Source organism: Mytilus galloprovincialis, chromosome 1, assembly GCF_965363235.1.
Source record: "Mytilus galloprovincialis chromosome 1, xbMytGall1.hap1.1, whole genome shotgun sequence".
Classification (NCBI taxonomy): Eukaryota; Metazoa; Mollusca; class Bivalvia; order Mytilida; family Mytilidae; genus Mytilus; species Mytilus galloprovincialis.
In genome coordinates, this window is record NC_134838.1 from 116524352 (window position 1) to 116549963 (window position 25612).

The 25612-nt window shown below is 31.8% G+C and overlaps 2 protein-coding genes across 11 annotated transcripts in view; one reads left to right on the top strand and one right to left on the bottom strand.

The window, feature by feature from the left end:
- The window catches only part of LOC143053417 (protein phosphatase 1G-like), a 28387-nt gene extending 24213 nt beyond the window's left edge, over window positions 1–4174 (bottom strand). Inside the window, exon 1 of the mRNA XM_076226215.1 lies at window positions 3969–4174. Coding sequence (XP_076082330.1) covers window positions 3969–4079 — 111 coding nt within the window. The 5' untranslated portion in view covers window positions 4080–4174. The remainder of the gene's footprint in view (window positions 1–3968) is intronic.
- Window positions 4175–8938: 4764 nt separating this feature from the next.
- The window catches only part of LOC143053432 (nuclear receptor-binding protein-like), a 36981-nt gene continuing 20307 nt past the window's right edge, over window positions 8939–25612 (top strand). Inside the window, exons 1-7 of one of the 10 annotated variants that reach the window (XM_076226220.1) lie at window positions 8939–9247; window positions 15004–15126; window positions 16081–16182; window positions 17090–17179; window positions 17845–17885; window positions 21235–21329; window positions 22043–22063. In XM_076226220.1, the coding sequence (XP_076082335.1) occupies window positions 9131–9247; window positions 15004–15126; window positions 16081–16182; window positions 17090–17179; window positions 17845–17885; window positions 21235–21329; window positions 22043–22063 (589 nt within the window). In that variant the 5' untranslated portion in view covers window positions 8939–9130. The remainder of the gene's footprint in view (window positions 9248–15003; window positions 15127–16080; window positions 16183–17089; window positions 17180–17844; window positions 17886–21234; window positions 21330–22042; window positions 22064–25612) is intronic. The other 9 variants (XM_076226234.1, XM_076226251.1, XM_076226267.1 and 6 more) reach the window with 9 other exon arrangements.

A 25612-nucleotide genomic window follows, 5' to 3' on the forward strand; every position in this document is an offset into this window, starting at 1 on the left:
ACAACTAGAAAATGTGGAAGGTTGACACTATTGGAATCAATTGTTGTTTAATGTAATTTCGTTTCTTTAGTTTAGGATTCAATTTAGACCAATGGAAGAGATCTGCATCTTCTAAATCTAAACATTCAATTAAAGTTGATAGTTAATTATCTAAAATTCAACTAGTTGAATTCTGTCATTTAACAACAACTACAATTATTTTTGAAATCTTAATAGTGTATGACTGAACTGCAGGCTAGGGCCATTTTCCTTTTTTTGTGACAGTACAGATTTTTAATTTATTTCTTAAGAAAGTTAGGACTGAAAAATCTATTCAGTTTTAAATTTCCATTGATAAAGTTCCCAGTTACATCTCTCATCACAGGGATACAGGTACTAATAAAAATAGCAATATGATTGATGTAAACTGTGTGAAGATTGTTTCCAAATCCTACATTTTGAAATATTTGTAAAATTTCATGAATATTAAATAGGTTTAAACTACAAAATGCAACATTTGTAATTTTTTTGTAACTATTACAATGATTATGTTGGTACACAAAATTTAGTTTTAATGGAAGACTACTTATCATATACTAAATGTCACATTTTAAGTGTTTATTTTAATGGATAATAAGCTCAAAAATTGAGGTGCTCCTGAATTGGAGGAAGATTCTCAAAACAGAGTTTTACAGAAAAAAATGGAAAAGATCGTTTCTCTCCCCGATCTCATGTAGCCCCTCGGACTTCCTGTTTACTTTGCAAGTTGTTGACCTACAAATTAAAGTATTGCATGTTGATGTTTGAATCATCTACAGCAAACATCATTATGTTTAAATTTAACAAATACTATTTTATAATAAGTGCACAATCTTTGAGAATGATTTAAATAACCAGTGAAGGATATCCCTGCTTATGCATAGTGTGGCATTCCAACAATGACGTCACTATAAAATATAATGTAGGTAGGATATATTTAGAATATCTCGTCATACTGATTTTTCCGGATTGTAAAAGAAACGTAAATAGTGTAAAGGAGAGCTCAATATACGATAATTTTGAGAGAAACAGAAGGGAAATGTGTAAAAAAATGTTTAAAGTCAATTTATTCATTTGTGTCTCCCCATCTCATCATTCTCAGTAAGATTTGTTGGGGGGTTTTTCACACTATAAAAACAAAATGAATGATGTGAGGGAATGTCACTCTGGTCAACCCCATTGGGGATTGACGGCTTGAAGCCGTCTTCCCCAAAAACAAATTTCAGCTAATCATCTCAAGTCAATCATTTCTTAATACATAATTTTCAAGCAGTGTAAGGGAAGTAATCAAGTAATGAAACATATATATATATATAACAGTGTTCTTTAAATTTTAATTGGATTACCTCCCCTTCACTGCTTTTAAATTTTATAAATTGTCCTTTAACCAGAAAAACCCTTGTTTTCCCCTTTTTTTGTCCATAATTGCTAAATGATTTGAACCATAAACCTCCCCTCCCCGATTACCATCCCTTTTGTAGCATGGAAACTTGTGGTATAATATCAGAGAGATTTATACACTTAAACACAAGTTATTGACTGAAAACTAAAAAAATGCTTATTTCTGCCCCTTTTTTGGCCCCAAATTCCTACACATTTGGGACCTTAACCCCTAAAATCAATCCAAACCTTCTACCTGTGGTATTAAACATTGTGGTACAATTTCAGAGCAATTGAAATGCTTAGACACAAGTTGATATCCTGAAAGTAGAAAAATACTTGTTTTGGGCCCCTAATTCCAAAACCGTCGGGACCATCATCCCCAAAATCAATCCCAATCTTCCTTTTGAGCTATTGAACCTTTTTAAAAAAAATTTCATAGAGATCCATTCACTTAAACTAAAGATATTGTCCGGACACAAAATGTGTCTTGGACGACGACGCAGACGACAACATCATACCATTATACGAAACCAAATTTTTTTGGCAGTCGTATAAAAATTACCTATATCATCTTGTATTGTGTTTTCGACCGTCTTACGTTTTCGACCTTATTCTACTTTCACTTCCCCCATGACGTCATATTCGGCTGCTATACTTAGGCAGCAACCATTTGATTTTCTGGGGGGGCTATGGTTTTTTTTGGAAAAAAAAGTTTGTTTCCAGTTTTTGGAGAAAAAAAAAATTTGTTTTTCATTCTGAGAAAAAAAAATTGTTTGTTTCACCCCCAGCTGCCACTATATGTAATGCTAAAATTGAAAGAAAAAAATTGTTTTCGACTTCTCGCGAAAAAAATAGATTGTTTTTCGCCGCAGGCGAAAAAAAAAGTTTGCACAGAAAAAAAAACCATAGCCCCCCCCAGAAAATCAAATGGTTGCTGCCTTAGTAACAATAATAAATTATACCACATGCGGTGAAGATTTTTCAATAAAGTTATAATGAAGTATTTACGTTTTTTTATTTGATATCACATTTTTGTACCCTTTCACTAATACTAGTTTTACCTTCCATATGAAAAAAATTTCTAAACTTATGGTCTTTTTGAATGCAAAGATAACTTCAAGGTCATTAAGTCACATGACTGTCAGGTGGTTAGTTGTAATACTTAAAAGTGAATTTGAATACGGAAATATGCATGCTCCATACAGCTTTTTACCGTAAAAATAAAATATCAGTTAATTTTTATTTACAGTCTATCAGTGGAAATTACAGACAATACTCACTAACCTCACTTCACAATGCATTCCCCGAGGGTATCACAAGCCCAGTAGTCAGCGGTTTTTGTGCTGACATGAATTTTCATTGATATGGTTATATTTATAAATTTACTGTTTACAAATTTTTGAATTTTTTGAAATACTAAGGCTTTTCTACCTCAGGCATAGATTACCTCAGCTGTATTTGGCAAAACTTTTAGGAATTTTTGTCCTCAATGCTCTTCAACTTCGTACTTTATTTGGCCTTTTTAACTTTTTTAGATTCGAGCGTCACTGATGAGTCTTTTGTAGACGAAACGCGCGTCTGGCGTTTATACTAAATTTAGTCCTGGTATCTATGATGAGTTTATTTTAACCAAAGTATTTAACAAAAACATTAATGTATACAAGACCATGCAAGGCTTCCAAAGTGCCTCATTCTGAAATGTGTACAAATTGTCCAAAAAAGCCATCAAAATAATATTTTATATCTTATAGTTGTATATTTAACCATTTCATTCATTATGTCATAAGTTTGATCGCTCTTACACTTTGATATAAACTTTGGTATCAAATTAATAACCAATTCCGGATTTGTACGACATGTTGTTTTTGACTTTTGATCCGTTTTTTAGATAGGTCGAAAACACAAGATGCTGGTTTTTGTCAACAAAGGTGCCATCGCTCCAATGAAATCAAATGAAAAAATAAATTAAAGATTGAAATATATTTCCGATACAATTATTTTATGCACAAGTATACTAGTGACTCTCAAAATATTAGGTATGTTTAAACATATAAAAGGGAAATTCAGAAAAATATCTTAGTACTGGTAGGTCGAAAATACAATACATGAGGATTATACATTTAAATTAAAACAAGGCAATTCATAAATGTTGAGCTTATCTATAGAAGAAGAAGATGCTTTATTTCCATAAAATGGACTCACAATACACCTTATCGCTATTTGTCCGCCATTGCTGGAAATCACACAGGTTCCCGTAAAATTTTGACGTCATAAAACAAAATATCTGACGCCACAATGTGATTGTTGTTGACGTCAAAAGTTCAAGCGGCCGGGTCAGCCGGGATTAGCGATAAGGTGTATGAGTATAATAAAATTAATATAATATCATTGTAATATTATCTATATGTACAATAATGAATTACTCCACCTTATCATTTATTATCTACCATGTACCTACGTTAAGGGGAATTTTTTATAAATTTTTATAGAAAATGCATGACAAAAACGAATGTAACAGACTGAGTCTGAAGTTAAAATGAAAGTAATCATGATAATGTTGTTTTCACCTCTTGCGCCATTCGCCAACCCTGCATTGAAGATGCCCCATATTTGAAACCTTGACATGTTTCATCACTTGAAATTTTTTCAGTGTTTGGCGTCGACAGATAGACACCCATAATGTCGCTAAATTAGTTAATATCTTTGGTAAACATTTCACATTTCCACATGTGTATTTCGCGGTTAGTTCCCCATTGGTCATGTGATCAAATAACAAGTCCGACGAAAATATTACATGTTAAACAAGAGGTGGAAATGTAATAACGTAAAATGAATTCATTGTCTTGAACAATATTGATAAGTTTTTATCTTTTTATATAACCTGGAGGGCGTGGCCCTTTTATTTCTTTTCATTTTGATTCTAATATTTGCTGCTGGTTTGTGATCTGTCCAATTTCCGTCTGCTCCAACAAGTAAATATTTTTTCTTGAAATTTTGTTCAGATAAGAACTTTAACATGGGAGATGTAGACCAGGAACAACCAGAAAAAAATGACAGTGCTGATGAATCTGAAGATGAAGGGGAAGTCTTAGAATATTCACCATGTGGAAGATGGCAGAAAAGAAGAGAAGAAGTAAGAAAATAATAAAATTTACTTCAGTCTTCATAATTTCATTGAAAACATTTTCCATGTTAAATCACTCACTTAAGTTTAATACGAGTATACTAACATTTGGGCAATAATATTGAAATGGAGCGCAGTTGTACATACATCTAATCAGTAATGTATCGTTGTGTCATGTGATCATATGTTTTCGTATGTCATGTGTTTTCGTATCAATCACATTTCGTTGGTTTCTACTGCATAAGCGTACATTGTGGCATATTTTTCGGTTTCTATATTTGGAACAACAACAACACTTCAACGTGACAAAAGTGAGACATAATCAAAGTCGCTTTTAAAGACGTAAGAACTAATTAAATTAAATTTGCCTGGTTCAGCCATTTTTATGTAATGTCAAAAATAGGCATGCACATCATTAGAATAGTTGTTGAGAAAAATTCTGAGTGGTTACATGAAGTATAGCCATATCGTCTGCCTGTCCAACATCGGATCTTCAAGACATGTGACTGTCGTGTTGCTTTTTGGTCATTTTTATAACAAACTAGTGAGTTATAAGTTATCTATGGTTGTTCAAAATGTATTTATTCAATATTTTACAAATGTTTTATTGACAATTCTTTTTATACATCCTTGATACATGAAGATGAAAACAGTCTTAACTTTTTATATTTAATCCTAAATTTTGAAAATTGTATTTTCTTAAAAAAAAAATAATGTATGTTGTACAAACTAGGTGCACATCTGAAAATAGTCAAAATCTAACAATTTCAGCACATAAACTATTTTCTAATAATTTTTAATACTGAAAAGTATTAAATAACTTTTTTTATGATTCAATCAATCACCAGAACCACAACTTTAGAAGATACTAATTTCATGATTATATAGTTATTTCCTGTTGGTGTACTGATCCAATTTTTGTTTCATACGAAAACATATGACGCCATTTTTTTTATATACATGTACAAAAATCGCAAAGTAAACGGAAACAGTAAAAAATCGTTGTAAGCTTTGACAAAAAAACTAGATACCTAAAATCAATCTACAGGACATGCTTTTTAAATTTGAGTAAACACCTGAATAAAAACTCAACAGTGAAAACCGTAAGCAGTGAAAATTGTTATGAGTACTAAAGACACATCACACGATGTTAATTATTAGGGTATACATGGTTTAGCAATGCACTTTCCAAAACTCCATTACGAAATAATTCATTAAACACAAAACCAATACACCTCATCGCTATTTGTCTGCCATTACTGGACATCACACAGGTTCCCATAAAATTTTGATGTCATAATAGAAAATATCTGACGCCACAATGGAAAAGTGATTGTTTTGTGACGTCAAAAGTTCAAGCGGGACAGATTCTCTGGTTCAGCAGGAATAGGAATAAGGTCTATAAAAAGGGTGAGAAACAGACTTTATGAGTGCAAAAGTGAAAAGGGGTGAACAGTTTTTGGGCAAATCGACCCAGATTCTTGTATTGTATTAGTATGGTGACTGTAAAAATAAATATAAAAATCATAAGGTAGAGCAGAGGGTACAACGGTTGAACCACAAGTCTATTTGGCGCTTGTTTATTCAGAATTTACTGTGCATTCTGGTGTATCTGCACACACAAGACATTTGGTTTCACTAAGATAAACTTACAAGAGCAAAAATCAGATGATATTGTTTAAACTTATTCATGTCATACAATAATTTCTTAAAATCATTGTAAGGTATGGTTTCACCTATAAACTCAAGATTAGAATTCATTCAAATGAGTCATCTCAGAGGTATAAATCAGTACTATAGTATTAGATCTGTATCTGCAGAACTGTAATCTTATTGTCTTTTTACATTTCCGGATAAATTTGCACTGCCCTTTTCTCGATCTTGATATCTATATCATTAATGGGAAGCTTAATACAAAAATTTATGATAAAAGAGATGATTTTTCATTTCCTATCGTTAATTATCCATTTTTAGATGGTAAAATCGTATTAGATTTTAGCAAGAAAAATTTATGTACATGTATTACTAAAAAATTATTACACCAGGGTTTTCGATATCACAAACTAGTCAAAACATTTACTAAATTTTATCATCAGTATAAGGAAATAGTTCGTAAATATATCTCAACATGCAGACATCTTATATGTCAGGTATTTCACATCCAATCTTTTATGGTAATATTCTTTTCAAAGCACAAAAATGTCAGTATGCACTTCAGAAGCTTACAAAACTTTTAAACAGACTTATTAAGAAGGGATATAGTTACGATACAGTTGTCAGTGTCATTAAAGATTGCATATTTTGACTTTAATATTGATTCACTTATAGGGTCTTTGCATCGGAACTAAACACATTTATTTAAAAAAAAACAGTTGTTGGCATGACACGGGTTATGTTCTTCTCATCTATACTATTAAACTAGAAGACCTCATTTTGTGTGTCGCTTCTCTTCCTTCCACAATAAATTAATCATCATGCCTCTGTGTTCTATAGGTAACATGCATAGTAGCATTTGTCATCCTTCCTTATGATTATTCAGATTGAGTTATTTTGGGAGAAAAACGACAAAATAGGTGTCCGGATATTGTTTCCAACTTCAGACTGACTTTTAGTCATAGATAAGAATTCCGGTTTTAAACATGCACAAGAACAACCAATCGTATGATACTAAGATTACAAAAATGAAAAATAAATAAGCCAATCAGAGCGTTCTCCATATCATGGTTTTTAGATCGCAAGAACCATACCTCCTTAGAGACAATTATTTTCCCCGTTTATCCACATGTAAACTACGATTATACTACTATAATATATAGAGACTCTTTGTATTCTGTCTACTGTTTTCTTTGAAATATTTACTATCTAAGGGGTCATACCAGTTGCATATATATTGAAATAAGTAAAACATGTGGAAACAAGAATGTGTCCTTAGTATACATGTATGGATGCCACATTAGCACTATCATTTTCTATGTTCAGTGGACCATGAACTGAGATAAAATCTCAAATATGGCATTAAAATTAGAAAGATCATATCATAGGGAACATATTTACTAAGTTTCGAGTTGATTGGACTTTAACTTCATCAAAAACTACCTCAACAAAAACTTTAACCTGAAGCGGGACAGACGGACGGACGAACGAACGAATGAACGAACGGACGGACGCACAGACTAGAAAACATAATGCCCATTAACGGGGCATAAAAATTTATTGTTGAAAGATAAAGTAGTGATTTTGCCAAAATGAAAGTACGGTAGAGATTAGAGGGAGGCAGAACTTTTTCGGCATTGATCCTTACAGGACCCGGGAATATTTTTTTCGAATTTCAGGATTTCATGTTTTAAAGGCCGGGATTTTGGGTCCCCCTTTGACCACCCCTCAATTAAGCCTTAGTCATTTAAACAAGGTTCAAATCCTACCATTGTCATGTTAATAGGGCTCTCAAAAGGAAAAGCACTGATGGATTGTCCTAGAAGCATATTTTATTAGAATAACAATTAATGGTCTATAGGCAGTTTCATTTATTTCATTTAAAAAAATGCATTGTAGCAAAGGGGAAGAATAATTGTGGTATGAGGCCAGAACCACGAAAATAATTGAATTTAACAGAAAGTAAACAAATAACGGTTTAAACATATAAAAGGGAAATTCAGAAAAATATCTTAGTACTGGTAGGTCGAAAATACAATACATGAGGATTATACATTTAAATTAAAACAAGGCAATTCATAAATGTTGAGCTTATCTATAGAAGAAGAAGATGCTTTATTTCCATAAAATGGACTCACAATACACCTTATCGCTATTTGTCCGCCATTGCTGGAAATCACACAGGTTCCCGTAAAATTTTGACGTCATAAAACAAAATATCTGACGCCACAATGTGATTGTTGTTGACGTCAAAAGTTCAAGCGGCCGGGTCAGCCGGGATTAGCGATAAGGTGTATGAGTATAATAAAATTAATATAATATCATTGTAATATTATCTATATGTACAATAATGAATTACTCCACCTTATCATTTATTATCTACCATGTACCTACGTTAAGGGGAATTTTTTATAAATTTTTATAGAAAATGCATGACAAAAACGAATGTAACAGACTGAGTCTGAAGTTAAAATGAAAGTAATCATGATAATGTTGTTTTCACCTCTTGCGCCATTCGCCAACCCTGCATTGAAGATGCCCCATATTTGAAACCTTGACATGTTTCATCACTTGAAATTTTTTCAGTGTTTGGCGTCGACAGATAGACACCCATAATGTCGCTAAATTAGTTAATATCTTTGGTAAACATTTCACATTTCCACATGTGTATTTCGCGGTTAGTTCCCCATTGGTCATGTGATCAAATAACAAGTCCGACGAAAATATTACATGTTAAACAAGAGGTGGAAATGTAATAACGTAAAATGAATTCATTGTCTTGAACAATATTGATAAGTTTTTATCTTTTTATATAACCTGGAGGGCGTGGCCCTTTTATTTCTTTTCATTTTGATTCTAATATTTGCTGCTGGTTTGTGATCTGTCCAATTTCCGTCTGCTCCAACAAGTAAATATTTTTTCTTGAAATTTTGTTCAGATAAGAACTTTAACATGGGAGATGTAGACCAGGAACAACCAGAAAAAAATGACAGTGCTGATGAATCTGAAGATGAAGGGGAAGTCTTAGAATATTCACCATGTGGAAGATGGCAGAAAAGAAGAGAAGAAGTAAGAAAATAATAAAATTTACTTCAGTCTTCATAATTTCATTGAAAACATTTTCCATGTTAAATCACTCACTTAAGTTTAATACGAGTATACTAACATTTGGGCAATAATATTGAAATGGAGCGCAGTTGTACATACATCTAATCAGTAATGTATCGTTGTGTCATGTGATCATATGTTTTCGTATGTCATGTGTTTTCGTATCAATCACATTTCGTTGGTTTCTACTGCATAAGCGTACATTGTGGCATATTTTTCGGTTTCTATATTTGGAACAACAACAACACTTCAACGTGACAAAAGTGAGACATAATCAAAGTCGCTTTTAAAGACGTAAGAACTAATTAAATTAAATTTGCCTGGTTCAGCCATTTTTATGTAATGTCAAAAATAGGCATGCACATCATTAGAATAGTTGTTGAGAAAAATTCTGAGTGGTTACATGAAGTATAGCCATATCGTCTGCCTGTCCAACATCGGATCTTCAAGACATGTGACTGTCGTGTTGCTTTTTGGTCATTTTTATAACAAACTAGTGAGTTATAAGTTATCTATGGTTGTTCAAAATGTATTTATTCAATATTTTACAAATGTTTTATTGACAATTCTTTTTATACATCCTTGATACATGAAGATGAAAACAGTCTTAACTTTTTATATTTAATCCTAAATTTTGAAAATTGTATTTTCTTAAAAAAAAAATAATGTATGTTGTACAAACTAGGTGCACATCTGAAAATAGTCAAAATCTAACAATTTCAGCACATAAACTATTTTCTAATAATTTTTAATACTGAAAAGTATTAAATAACTTTTTTTATGATTCAATCAATCACCAGAACCACAACTTTAGAAGATACTAATTTCATGATTATATAGTTATTTCCTGTTGGTGTACTGATCCAATTTTTGTTTCATACGAAAACATATGACGCCATTTTTTTGATATACATGTACAAAAATCGCAAAGTAAACGGAAACAGTAAAAAATCGTTGTAAGCTTTGACAAAAAAACTAGATACCTAAAATCAATCTACAGGACATGCTTTTTAAATTTGAGTAAACACCTGAATAAAAACTCAACAGTGAAAACCGTAAGCAGTGAAAATTGTTATGAGTACTAAAGACACATCACACGATGTTAATTATTAGGGTATACATGGTTTAGCAATGCACTTTCCAAAACTCCATTACGAAATAATTCATTAAACACAAAACCAATACACCTCATCGCTATTTGTCTGCCATTACTGGACATCACACAGGTTCCCATAAAATTTTGATGTCATAATAGAAAATATCTGACGCCACAATGGAAAAGTGATTGTTTTGTGACGTCAAAAGTTCAAGCGGGACAGATTCTCTGGTTCAGCAGGAATAGGAATAAGGTCTATAAAAAGGGTGAGAAACAGACTTTATGAGTGCAAAAGTGAAAAGGGGTGAACAGTTTTTGGGCAAATCGACCCAGATTCTTGTATTGTATTAGTATGGTGACTGTAAAAATAAATATAAAAATCATAAGGTAGAGCAGAGGGTACAACGGTTGAACCACAAGTCTATTTGGCGCTTGTTTATTCAGAATTTACTGTGCATTCTGGTGTATCTGCACACACAAGACATTTGGTTTCACTAAGATAAACTTACAAGAGCAAAAATCAGATGATATTGTTTAAACTTATTCATGTCATACAATAATTTCTTAAAATCATTGTAAGGTATGGTTTCACCTATAAACTCAAGATTAGAATTCATTCAAATGAGTCATCTCAGAGGTATAAATCAGTACTATAGTATTAGATCTGTATCTGCAGAACTGTAATCTTATTGTCTTTTTACATTTCCGGATAAATTTGCACTGCCCTTTTCTCGATCTTGATATCTATATCATTAATGGGAAGCTTAATACAAAAATTTATGATAAAAGAGATGATTTTTCATTTCCTATCGTTAATTATCCATTTTTAGATGGTAAAATCGTATTAGATTTTAGCAAGAAAAATTTATGTACATGTATTACTAAAAAATTATTACACCAGGGTTTTCGATATCACAAACTAGTCAAAACATTTACTAAATTTTATCATCAGTATAAGGAAATAGTTCGTAAATATATCTCAACATGCAGACATCTTATATGTCAGGTATTTCACATCCAATCTTTTATGGTAATATTCTTTTCAAAGCACAAAAATGTCAGTATGCACTTCAGAAGCTTACAAAACTTTTAAACAGACTTATTAAGAAGGGATATAGTTACGATACAGTTGTCAGTGTCATTAAAGATTGCATATTTTGACTTTAATATTGATTCACTTATAGGGTCTTTGCATCGGAACTAAACACATTTATTTAAAAAAAAACAGTTGTTGGCATGACACGGGTTATGTTCTTCTCATCTATACTATTAAACTAGAAGACCTCATTTTGTGTGTCGCTTCTCTTCCTTCCACAATAAATTAATCATCATGCCTCTGTGTTCTATAGGTAACATGCATAGTAGCATTTGTCATCCTTCCTTATGATTATTCAGATTGAGTTATTTTGGGAGAAAAACGACAAAATAGGTGTCCGGATATTGTTTCCAACTTCAGACTGACTTTTAGTCATAGATAAGAATTCCGGTTTTAAACATGCACAAGAACAACCAATCGTATGATACTAAGATTACAAAAATGAAAAATAAATAAGCCAATCAGAGCGTTCTCCATATCATGGTTTTTAGATCGCAAGAACCATACCTCCTTAGAGACAATTATTTTCCCCGTTTATCCACATGTAAACTACGATTATACTACTATAATATATAGAGACTCTTTGTATTCTGTCTACTGTTTTCTTTGAAATATTTACTATCTAAGGGGTCATACCAGTTGCATATATATTGAAATAAGTAAAACATGTGGAAACAAGAATGTGTCCTTAGTATACATGTATGGATGCCACATTAGCACTATCATTTTCTATGTTCAGTGGACCATGAACTGAGATAAAATCTCAAATATGGCATTAAAATTAGAAAGATCATATCATAGGGAACATATTTACTAAGTTTCGAGTTGATTGGACTTTAACTTCATCAAAAACTACCTCAACAAAAACTTTAACCTGAAGCGGGACAGACGGACGGACGAACGAACGAATGAACGAACGGACGGACGCACAGACTAGAAAACATAATGCCCATTAACGGGGCATAAAAATTTATTGTTGAAAGATAAAGTAGTGATTTTGCCAAAATGAAAGTACGGTAGAGATTAGAGGGAGGCAGAACTTTTTCGGCATTGATCCTTACAGGACCCGGGAATATTTTTTTCGAATTTCAGGATTTCATGTTTTAAAGGCCGGGATTTTGGGTCCCCCTTTGACCACCCCTCAATTAAGCCTTAGTCATTTAAACAAGGTTCAAATCCTACCATTGTCATGTTAATAGGGCTCTCAAAAGGAAAAGCACTGATGGATTGTCCTAGAAGCATATTTTATTAGAATAACAATTAATGGTCTATAGGCAGTTTCATTTATTTCATTTAAAAAAATGCATTGTAGTAAAGGGGAAGAATAATTGTGGTATGAGGCCAGAACCACGAAAATAATTGAATTTAACAGAAAGTAAACAAATAACGGACATTGGAAAAAAGGGAGAGGGCTTTTGATACCTTATATAAAATTCTCCAGACAACATCTTTTACAAAAAATTATTTTACAACAGTTAACAAGGTGTTTATGCTCGCGATTTCGCGGATGTGTTCTAGTATATTTTATGATAGTATGATACTAAACTTCTAATGGGAGGGATTGTGCCTGATATTCATATGATGAAGACATAATCTTTCAATCAGTTTAATTGAGGTCTGGAGCTGGCATGTCAGTTAACTGCTAGTAGTCTGTTATTATTAATGTACTATTGTCATTTTATTTATTTTCTTTTGTTACATCTTCTGACATCGGACTCAGACTTCTCTTGAACTGAATTTTAATGTGCGTGTTGTTATGCGTTTACTTTTCTACATTGGCTAGAGGTATAGGGGGAGGGTTGAGATCTCATAAACATGTTTAACCCCGCCGCAATTTTGCGTCTGTCCCAAGTCAGGAGCCTCTGGCCTTTGTTAGACTTGTATGATTTTTAATTTTAGTTCCTTGTGTATAATTCGGAGTTAGTATGACGTCCATTATCACTGTACTAATATACATATTTTTTAAGGGGCCAGCTGAAGGACGACTACAGGTGCGGGAGTTTCTTGCTACATTGAAGACCCATGGTGGCCTTCGACTATTGTCTGCTCTATTGGTCAGGTTGTTGTGGCTTTGACACATTCCCATTTCCTTTCTCAATTTTATTTAATGGTCAGTTACTTGTAAAAAAATATCTTAAAGACCTCATTCTGAGTCTAAGAGCTACAGTTCTGCAGATAATATGTCACCAGTTGTTTCAGCCTGATAGTGGTCATATCACACCTTGTCAACTTGCTCTTAAAGTGAGTCATTTCACCTCTAGTAAACAAAAATTTAATCACTTTTATTTAAGATCTATACTTTTTGACCTTATCGCTTGTTGGGAAGCTAAAACACTTGACTCAAAAAGGAAATTTCAGCTGTTTTATTAACCGGATTTTTGTGACAAAAATGTCGGTTATTGATTTGGGGATGTACGGCGGGCGGGCGGGCGGCAATCAAATGTTGTCCGTGCATTAACTCATGAACCGTTCATCCAAAGCTTTTAAAATTTTAATATGTTGTTACTGACAACTAAATGAAGGTCAAGTTCAATAATGGCGATTTTGACTTTTACCGTTCAGGAGTTATGGTTCTTGAAAGATTGAAAAATGGTTTTTCCAGTCGTGTCCGTGCAATTACGCATGAACTGTTCTACCAAAGCTTCCCAAATTTCAATATGTTGTTACTGATGACAAAATGGAGGTCAAGTTCAATAATGACGATTTTGACTTTTACCGTTCAGGAGTTATGGTTCTTGAAAGATTGAAAAATGGAGTTTCCAGTCGTGTCCGTGTATTTACACATGAACTGTTCTACCAAAGCTTCCCAAATTTTAATATGCTGTTACTGATGACAAAATGGAGGTCAAGTTCAATAATGACGATTTTGACTTTTACCGTTTAGGAGTTATGGTTCTTGAAAGATTGAAAAATGGTGTTTCCAGTCGTGTCCGTGCATTTTCTCATGAACCATTCAACCAAAGCTTTTGAAATTTTAATATGTTGTTACTGATGACAAAATAGAGGTCAAGTTCAATAATGACGATTTTGACTTTTACCGTTCAGGAGTTATGGTTCTTGAAAGATCGTAAAATGGCGTTTCCATTCGCGTTGTTGCATTTACTCATGAACCATTCAATCTAAGCTTTTCAAATTTTAAGATGTTGATACTGATTACAAAATGGAGGTCAAATTTGATATTGACGATTTTCACTTTCACCATTCATCAGTAATGGTTCTTGTGATATTGCCAGGACACAAATAAATGTTAATAAATCCGGTTTGCTGTCGTTGTGACAGCCTCTTGTTTCAGGATAACAGGCACCTATACTGTGGAAATTGCAATGTTAAACAGTCTTGTATAAACATTGGAGCTATAGCACCTTACAATTAACAATGGTTAAGGTATATAGTACATTACAGTTAAGGTTTATACGAATTGCTAGGAACAAACTGTGGTGATATAATGTAGTTATATGTTAATGCTTAAATGATTTAAAAAAAAAAGATGTTTTAATTTAAACACACTATAAAATATTTTTTTAGGTAGAACAGCGTGATGTTCCAGGTATTGATTATGCATTTCTTGCTATGGACACAGAAGAAGGTGTTGAAGTGGTATGGAATGAAGTGCAGTTTTCAGAAAACAGGAATTTGAAGGCTCAAGAGGTACTTCATTATAGATAAAGGGTCTAGCTCAAGTATGAACAGTATTTATATTTTAATATGTTTATAGTATCAAGTGTACCATAATTTTATTGCTAACTGCATCCATCATCAAAATTTTGGTGAAATCTGGAACTATATTCTCTACTTCTTGAAAAAGATTTTGCCTACATTTTTCTAAAATTTTACATTTTAAAGTAAAATGATATTCATCTTCTACATCCTTTTTACAGAGAGGACATAATCATTTTTCCAACGGTAAATTTATTGAAAAAATCTTTATATATTAATCCTTGTTTAGCAATGCAAGGTATTCTATAATAAAGGGGAATTTATGTTTCCAATTATAGCTCTGACCTACATTTTATGTTTCAAAGAAATATTAATTTTTACACCAGAGTTCAAATCTAATATATACATATATGAAGTGACCTATAATCATACAAATTACTGAAAGGATGCATCTTTGGGAGAAAAGGAACATCTTAAGAAAAAGAAAGCCACTATGATATAATTTTTATGCTTCATCTCTAGTACATACTGTTTGTGACCAGAAGAACTGTATTAAGCTAAAATATAGTTGCATGCGAAAGCAAATTTACAGATCTAACATTGTTGGGTTGATGTTTAGACGAGTTGTATATATATACATTATGTACACAGCCATGTATCACCATCATTGATGGCGATCCGATGGATACATCTGTTGTAGTTGTCACTGACTCAGACGTACTTATATATATATATATATATATATATATATATATATATATATATATATATAGCTTGGTATGCTTATAATTTTGAAAATTGATCACTTAAATGTATATAATGAGAAAAAGAGTGTCATGTAATTATAATATATTAATACAAATAGTTTAAGTAAATTAAAGGATTAAGATGAATACAGATCTGTAAAAGCAATAACATTAATTGATAATGTAATTATCATTGCAGGACAAAATAAGACAGGTGTTTGATAACTTAATCCAGTTAGACCATCCAAATATAGTCAAATTCCACAAGTACTGGACAGACACGAAAGATGGAAAATCAAGAGTAAGTAAATTTTAAATTTAAGTTCATTTACACTTGGTGCATGGTTTGCCAACAAAAAAAATGAATTTTGATACTCATTGAAATTTTTGGAACAGGTTCAATATTCAAGACCATGATCATAAAAAAATACTCATCTAGTAATAATAAGGAGATGTGGTATGATTGCCAATGAGAGTTTTTATAAAGAAAACTGGCCACCAGATTAACAGAAAATAAAATCTTAAGATTGATGGTTAACTACATGTTAAACATTTTGATATTTATACATTTGAAACAACAGTAAAAGGTTCCATGACATCAAAACACAAAATGATCTTTATTTTAGAACCAAAGTAGTGAGCAAATTTGTGCTTTGTACTTAGTAAAAATGTGCAGCTCCCAGTTCTTAATTGGAAACTCTGCAATTGCTACGGCTACATTTGCTGGTGAACATTCTAACACTTAAACAGACAAGCAGCTTAAATTGTTGTACTTTAAACAAACCGGAATAGTTTTTTTAGCAAGTAAAAATTGACATGTGATTGGTTGGCTACTAAACTATGAGAGAATATTGCTTTGAGGAGTACACATATGAATCATCACATTACAGATCCTTTTTTTCCCTCAAGGAGTTAGAAAAAAATCCTTGTTGAGAGGGAAAATTCATGGGTGTCACCCGCAAAATATTGGTCAGTTGACAGGTACATGTATGTGACAGGATTTATCTGACCTTGTCCTCATAGTCATAGATTTTTTTTTTAAATATTAAGTAAAAGTGATACTTCTAGTTAAACCTTTAAATCATAAAGATTTTCAACCTAAAATCAATGGTCAGTAAAGCAGGCAGGACATTTCTGCCTGTTTACTGTTGTTATTGATTTGTCCAATTCTATTGATTATTGAGCTTTATATATTGCATTTCTTTCAGGTCATCTTCATAACAGAATACATGTCATCTGGTTCACTGTCTCAATTCATGAAGAAAACCAGGAAAAATAATAAAACATTTAATTTAAAGGTATGTCATATCTCTTTAGTTTTGTGTGAAGTGTATATAAAAAGAAGAGCAAATCAACAAATAGGTTGTACAGATAATACCACTTCAGTATTACTTGTCCAGGGGTGTTTATTTTCCCATTCAATAGAGAAGGCAGTATTTTCATTCTTGTTCTCATTTCCAGAATGTTTCAATGCTTTGATACTCCAGTAACATAATCATAAACTGCCACATTAATTCCCCCCCCCCAAAAGAATTTGGAAAATAGAATTGAACCCTATTTAGATTATGAGAAAGAGAGATGGACCTGTGATATATATCAAAATTTGGTATTATAAATTGAAATTTTGAAAATATGCATCACACTATAAAAGACAAGAAACATTCAAATATAGATGCTGCTTTTGTGGATAGAAATTAAATAAACATCTTATATTTAATGTTGTGAATTTTAACACATCTATTCATCTGCAATTATCATTCATTCTATAAATTTATGAAGTTTTTCAGATAACATCTCCAGGATTACTATAAACTCAAGTTTTATCAACTTTCACAAGTAAAACTTTTTAAAAATATCCCATTCAGAATATAAAAAAAATAAAGTTTGAAGATTTTCTGACCATGAATCATCATTATGAATCTTGGGTGGGATTTTAAAAAGTTCCTCTTGCTTTTCTTTATAGGCATGGAAGAGATGGTGTACCCAGATTCTTTCTGCACTGAGGTATGTATATAGATACAATAACACATTAGAATAGAGTCTTTTGGATGTTAACACTTTGGTCTCTGATTGATAGTTATCTCATTTACAATCATCTCCTTGATAACATAATTTAAATGTGATATCTTTTAAGGAAATTCTTGCTACAATAATATTTTGCATGTAGTTGCATTACTATCAGTATATCTCAGTTTGACTACAATTTGGAGGTCCTGCTCTCAGGTCATGGTCCAGCGACTTTCAATGAATTATCAATTTTCACTAGTTGGTCCCGCAATATTGAATTGATAAGCAATGTTTCTGTATATCAGATAGTCTTTTTCAGAATTTTATGCCAACAAATGAGACAAATCTCTGTGTCAAGTTTATTTTATTTTATAAATATAAGAAATTAGCATGAAACTCTATCCTTAATAAGAAACTCTGCTCAAAATGGAAATTTCTTTAAAGTTGTATTCTTAACGGAGAAAACTATATGGAATGCAGGGACTAAACTTAACATTTACTTAGTCGTCAAGGTGACCAGATTTTTGGATAGGCCAATGTTTTATTATCCTCCTTGTCACTGTGTGACTACAATATTTTGCAGTTAATCCCATTTCTACTTTTTCCCCTGTGACATACTAAACTGTTTCCAAACATACATTTTAAATAATTATTGTTTAGTGTCCTCCTGACTTAGGACAGGCACATACATACAGAATGTTAGGGATCCTGAACCCTCCCCTAACCTGGGACAGTGGTGTAACAGTACAACATAAGAAGGAATTATAAGCTCGACAGTGGTGGCTTTAGCTAACTTCTTCAGAGCTTCATATTTTAGAAGGTGTAAGACCTGGATGCTTCATACTTTGTAAAGGGATGCCTCGTGTTACGAAGTTTCTGTCAGTCACATGTTCAATGTCCTTGACCTCATTTATTGGTTCAGTGACTACTTGAAAAATAGTTGAGATTTTTTGTAATGTTAAATTCTTTCTTATTATAAGTAAGAAGATAACTATATTTGGTATGTGCGTACCTTGCAAGGTCCTCGTGCCCATCAGACAGTTTTCACTTAACCTTGACCTCATTTCATGGATCAGTGAACAAGGTTAAGTTTTTGGTGGTCAAGTCCATATCTCAGCTACTATAAGCAATAGGTCTAGTATATTGGGTGTATGGAAGGACTGTAAGGTGTACATGTCCAACTGGCAGGTGTCATGTAACCTTGACCTCATTTTCATGGTTCAGTGGTTACAGTTAAGTTTTTGTGTTTTGATCTGTATTGCTTATACTGTATGCAATAGGTCTATTATATTTGGTGTATGGAATGATTTTAAGGTGTACATGTCTAGCTGGCAGGTGTCCTCTGACCTTGACCTCATTTTCATGGTTCAGTGGTCAAAGTTTTTGAGTTTTGGTCTTTTTTTCTAATACTATATGCATTAGGTCAACTATATTTGGTGTATGGAAATGTTTTATAATCCATATGTCAGTCGCGCAGGTTTATTTGACCTTGACCTCATTCTCACAATTCATTGCTCAGTGTTAAGTTTTTGTGTGTTGGTCTGTTAAACTATAAGAAATTGGTCAACTATATTTGTTGTATAGAAGAATTGTTAGCTGTACATGCCTGCCTTGCATGGTTCATCTGAGCTTGACCTCATTTTCATGGTTCATTGCTTTATGTTTAGTTTTCTTGGTTAATGTTAGTTTATGTGACAGTTGTAATAAAGCTTTATATTTAGGAATATCAACATAATATCAATGATTAGTAAAGAAGGCGAGACATTTCAGTGTGTACACTCTTGTTTAGTAAAATTTCAGTTTTTCACTGTAATACTTTGCATATACATGTATATAAAAGAGAACTGCTTTTAAAAGATACTTTACAATGAATTTTCATATTAACTTTAAAATAATGAATTCCTTTCCCCATATCAAGATAAAAGTTAAAATTTTGTAATCAGTAAGATTTAGATTAGATTTTCACAAATTTATGTATTAACTGAAATTTTACTTGAAAAATGTCAAATGGGATAATTTTTAACCGGATTTTTGTGACAAAAATGTTGGTTATTGATTTGGGGATGTACGGCTGGCGGGCGGTCGGTCGGTCGGGCGGGCAGGCGGCAATCAAATGTTGTCCGTGCATTAACTCATGAACCGTTCAACCAAAACTTTTAAAATTTTAATATGTTGTTACTGACAACTAAATGAAGGTCAAGTTTAATAATGGCGATTTTGACTTTTACCGTTCAGGAGTTACGGTTCTTGAAAGATTGAAAAATGGAGTTTCCAGTCGTGTCCGTGCATTTACGCATGAACTGTTCTACCTAAGCTTTCCAAATTTAAATATGTTGTTACTGATGACAAAATGGAGGTCAAGTTCAATAATGGCGATTTTGACTTTTACCGTTCAGGAGTTATGGTTCTTGAAAGATTGAAAAATGGAGTTTCCAGTCGTGTCCGTGCATTTACGCATGAACTGTTCTACCTAAGCTTTCCAAATTTAAATATGTTGTTACTGATGACAAAATGGAGGTCAAGTTCAATAATGGCGATTTTGACTTTTACCGTTCAGGAGTTATGGTTCTTGAAAGATTGAAAAATGGAGTTTCCAGTCGTGTCCGTGCATTTACGCATGAACTGTTCTACCTAAGCTTCCCAAATTTTAATATGTTTTTACTGATGACAAAATGGAGGTCAAGTTCAATAATGACGATTTTGACTTTTACCGTTCAGGAGTTATGGTTCTTGAAAGATTGAAAAATGGTGTTTCCAGTCGTGTCCGTGCATTTACGCATGAACTGTTTTACCAAAGCTTCCCAAATTTTAATATGTTGTTACTGATGACAAAATAGAGGTCAAGTTCAATAATGACCATATTGACTTTTACCGTTCAGGAGTTATGGTTCTTGAAAGATTGAAAAATGGTGTTTCCAGTCGTGTCCGTGCATTTTCTCATGAACCATTCAACCAAAGCTTTTGAAATTTTTATATGTTGTTACTGATGGCAAATTAGAGGTCAAGTTCAATAATGACGATTTTGACTTTTACCGTTCAGGAGTTATGGTTCTTGAAAGATTGTGAAATGGCGTTTCCATTCACGTTGTTGCATTTAATCATGAACCATTCAATCTAAGCTTTTCAAATTTTAAGATGTTGATACTGATGACAAAATGGAGGTCAAATTTGATATTGATGATTTTCACTTTCACCATTCATCAGTAATGGTTCTTGTGATATTGCCAGGACACAAATAAATATTAATAAATCCGGTTTGTTGTCGTTGTGACAGCCTCTTGTTATTGTTAAATCCAGCATTGACTGTCGATAATGTAACATAACTGTAACATGATATATATTTCAGCTACCTTCACTCATGCAATCCTCCAATAACTCATGGAAATTTAGCCTGTGACACAATATTTATTCAGCATAATGGGCTTATCAAGATTGGTTCAGGTAAGGCAACACTTACAGCGGAGTAATACAAGCATGGATAAATGCTTTGCAGTATATGCTAATTATTTATGATTTAATTTTCAATAAGTTTATTTTCACTTTCTATTACCCCTTAATAACAGTTAGGAATGATGCAAAGGTTTTATAGTCACAATTTCTCGTTAAGAATTTGTTTGCTTAAAATGCATTGCATGCATAATGATCTGCTTTAATTTTTGAAGGCTGTATCATTCTCTTGCTTTCCTGTAATTTATTTATATTTGTTTGTTTCCATTTACTACACATCACAGATCTATAGAATCTAACTAACAACACTGATGATTACAAAATTCATCCACGTCTTGAAATAGTTAAATTTTCAAACATCAAATTTTGTAGTCAACAGGGTAAAGAAGTAGAATCTGTTTTAACAATGATTTATATGAATATGAAAGGAAATTACATAAGACTAATTATAAGCTAGTGGTTTATCAAACTCATTATATCCTGTTTACGTGCATACAGTGCTAGAGAGTTATATATAATCCTGATTAAAGATCAAATAATTCAGCGAAAAGCTTTACCACTAAATCTTAATTTTTACATTAATCATGCTTTTATATGATTGGCTTTGTTTTTAGCTTTCATCACAACTTAAGCCTCTGGTAGTGCTTTCATGAATGATCTGTTTGTAATTATTTGCAAGTAACTTCTATTTAAATTGATTTTTGTAGGTTTTGCAAAAACTTTTACTGGTATGCATTAACACATATTTACTTGATAATCCTATTTTCAAAGAAACCCATAATTGCAAGAAATTTATTATAAGATCTTGTTAGATTAGTAGTTTCAGCAATTTTAAATCTTGATATCACTCTAGCTAGTATTTATGATTATGACCCCATTAATCAACAGCCAGGCCATATGGTGACCCATGTTTGTCCTACCATTGTTTTCAATCTTAAATACCCATAGTTTGGGGGTTTTTTACCTCCATATTTAAGCTGATTTTTGAGTGAATAAAAAAAAAGTTGAAAACTTGAGATTGAACTTGCATCTCATTTCAAATTACCTACTTTTTCAAGGAGTAAAAACAATTCAAAATTTGGCAGCAGGAAAAACCATGTGTGTCATCCTTAATGTTCCATTCAAATCAATGCTAGAAATGAATGACATTTGTTTTAACACATAATAAATTTTGCTGTTAAAAGTTGAACAATACATAATCTTATATGATTTTGATCTCATTTTCAGTGTATTTTTTTCAAGTTTCATTTTCCATTTCTCTGCAAACAGCCAAAAAGATTCGCATCTATTTAAGGTTATATTGTATTCCATTCAAGTTTGGTTCTATTATTGACAAGTTTGCTGAAACTCAGTCTAAAGTTCTTTGTTTCGGTGTAGGATTCAGGAATGAAGCAGCTTTTACTTGACTAAGCACTTTACTGGAATTTGATTCAGTATGCTTCTGCTTCTTACTGGTAAGGTTTCTACACTCAAACAATATGGTTAAAGTCATAAAACAATTATTCCTTTGTTATCAGGCATGATTGCATGTCCAATTTAGATAGTAGATTAATAAATTCTTATTTGTGAATGATGCTAGACAATCAAGTTGTAACATAAAAAAGAGATCACTTACATTGACTGTAATTGTCATTGTCTGCAGTACACTTTGCTTTATATCTCCAAACTCCTTGAAATTTGCTATATCAAACTCAACCAAAGTTGCATAGCTTCGTCTACAGGACATGATTTTTGGTCTAAGTGTGTTTTTTTTAAATTTCCAATACACTACAATCTGGTTTTTCATCAAGATGTTTGCAGGATAACTTGACATAAAAGAAAGGATAAAACTAACAATAAAAAAAGATTTTTTTCATTAATTATTTTCAAATTATGACAATTTTTTTGATTATTTTCTCTGTGTTTTTTAAACATTAATGAAATATGTTTGTAAAAATGGGGTAAATGGCAATTGAAGAAATCTTAAATTAACTTTGCATATATAAGAATATAACCCTGTGCTTAATGAATAACAAATATTCACTTTACACTGGTAATAACTCTTATGATAATGAGTTTCTTGTGGTATAATTCAAATATTTATACATAAAAATTATTCGAAAAATGATGATTGTTTTTTTACCCTAGAATTGTATGTGTTGTATGTCATGTTGAAAGGCAGCATGAAATATCTTGGACAGCATTCTTATTGAAAAGAGACCAACAAATAGGTTAATTATTTTCATGACCTGAAATTTACAAGTCATATGAATCAACTTAGTTCACATACTTATTGTGTTGTGAACTTTAAAAATGACATGCAGAGTTATGTTATTTTCTCTGAATTCAGGTTTCACTGAACACTAAATCCTTCACAATAACTCTTTACACTTAATCCATTGGATTTGTACTGATTAATACTTTAGTCTGGCAAACCAAGATCTGTACAATGACTTAAAATTACTCTTATATTCCTCATTTGAACTCTGTTGGATAATTATATCATTAGGAATCATACCACATCTCCATATTTTATACAGAAATGTGATGATAGAACTGATATATTTTGAGGTTAAGTTTTTGGTTTTGGTAGTTTACCATGAATTGTGGTCACATCAACTCCAGACACATGTTGTTCATGGTGTAATATTAAAAAATTAATTGCCAAATTATAATTTTTCACCTGGCACCCTACACATAGTCAAATTATAGAGTACATTGGGCATGGTTTTCTAATGGACACAAAATTTCTTGTTTATTTATTTTCTGGTTCCTTATTCAATGGAAAGAACTCAAAAGACTGAAGCTTACATCATAGATTATAAATTATTTTACTTAGGAAGTACTTTTAAGTTGAAGTCATTTTGAACTTAAATTGTTTTTATGATTATTTTTTTTAAAGCTTGTCATAAAAGAAGTAACAGCAATAACCTGACTGAATATAAATCTTTTCCTGTGTATGAAAGGGTGCTGCCATGGGTAACTTTGTAATTGTTTGTGTCATTCATAACTATAGGTTACACTTTGTAAATACAGCTGTTTCTCAAACCACGCCTCTTTTGGGAAGAAATAGAATATTCATAGGTAATTAACTTTGTTTACAAACTGGTTCCCAGTTCTGATCTGTAGGTTGCATCTCATAAAGACATAACTTGGAAATGTTACCTTAAATATACATGGGAATATTGTATAAATTAAAATCTGTGGTAACCCTACAGTCGAGGTAGGGGTAGTTAAGAAATTTAGTGTTAGTTTAAACTCTTAGGAAGTTCGGGGCATATAAACGTTAAAAATATGCCGCACAGCCCTTTATTTTAACCTTTGAAAAAAATAGTTTTGCATATGAACTTTCCATTCTAGGATAGGATTTTTTTTCAAAACTTCGTACTATAAGTGGTACAGTTTTAGCCATGAAGGGAGTTCCTATGAGAAAATGCATTGTCAATATTTACAGAAATGCAACCTTTAACAGCTTTCCTTCAAAATTTTTACAACATTGAACAGTGATTGCACACAGATAAACGATTATTGGCCTATTTTAATTATTTTTTCTTAGATTTCTAATGTGCAGAACTTAGGTTTTTTTTGTTATTGAAGGCTGCATATAGTTTCACATTTTTAAACCTCATGTGAAAAGGGATAATTTTGTAATCACTGTGCATAGGGATAGACCTAAATTATTACAAATTTTAATTAAGACTTGTTTTTTTTTTTTACAATTATTTGTAGAATATAATTTTTGTAATCTGATGTTGCCAGAGAACTACACATATATATACTTTGTACCTTTAATAACTACATTTGATAAAGATACTGACATTGACGAATATTACTTCAGACATACTATTTGTCAACTTGATTATATAACAACCTCTCTGTATATGACGATCCTATATTACATGTAGTATCAATGAGCAAATCTGTCAACTATTATATACATATATATAAGTAATTTGTTAGACACACTGTTCTTTTTCAAAAAAAAAAAACCAGTGATCAAAAAATCATTCAACTAATGAACTATGAAATGAAGCTATATATTAGAACTTTAGGTCATATTCTTTCCTTTCTTTTTGTTCTTTTGATGTGAAAATCTATCAACTTTTGACAATTACTTTTTGGTACATGTCTCTGTGAAGTTTCTGCAGATTAACATTTTTTTTTTATATGGTATCTAGATTTATATTTTTTATGACTATTAGTATTCATAATCTTTAAAAATTTTGGTGAAATTTATTTTTTCTAAAATTTTTATTATATTTTTAATTTTTATTTGATTAACAAAGTGTATTTAATTC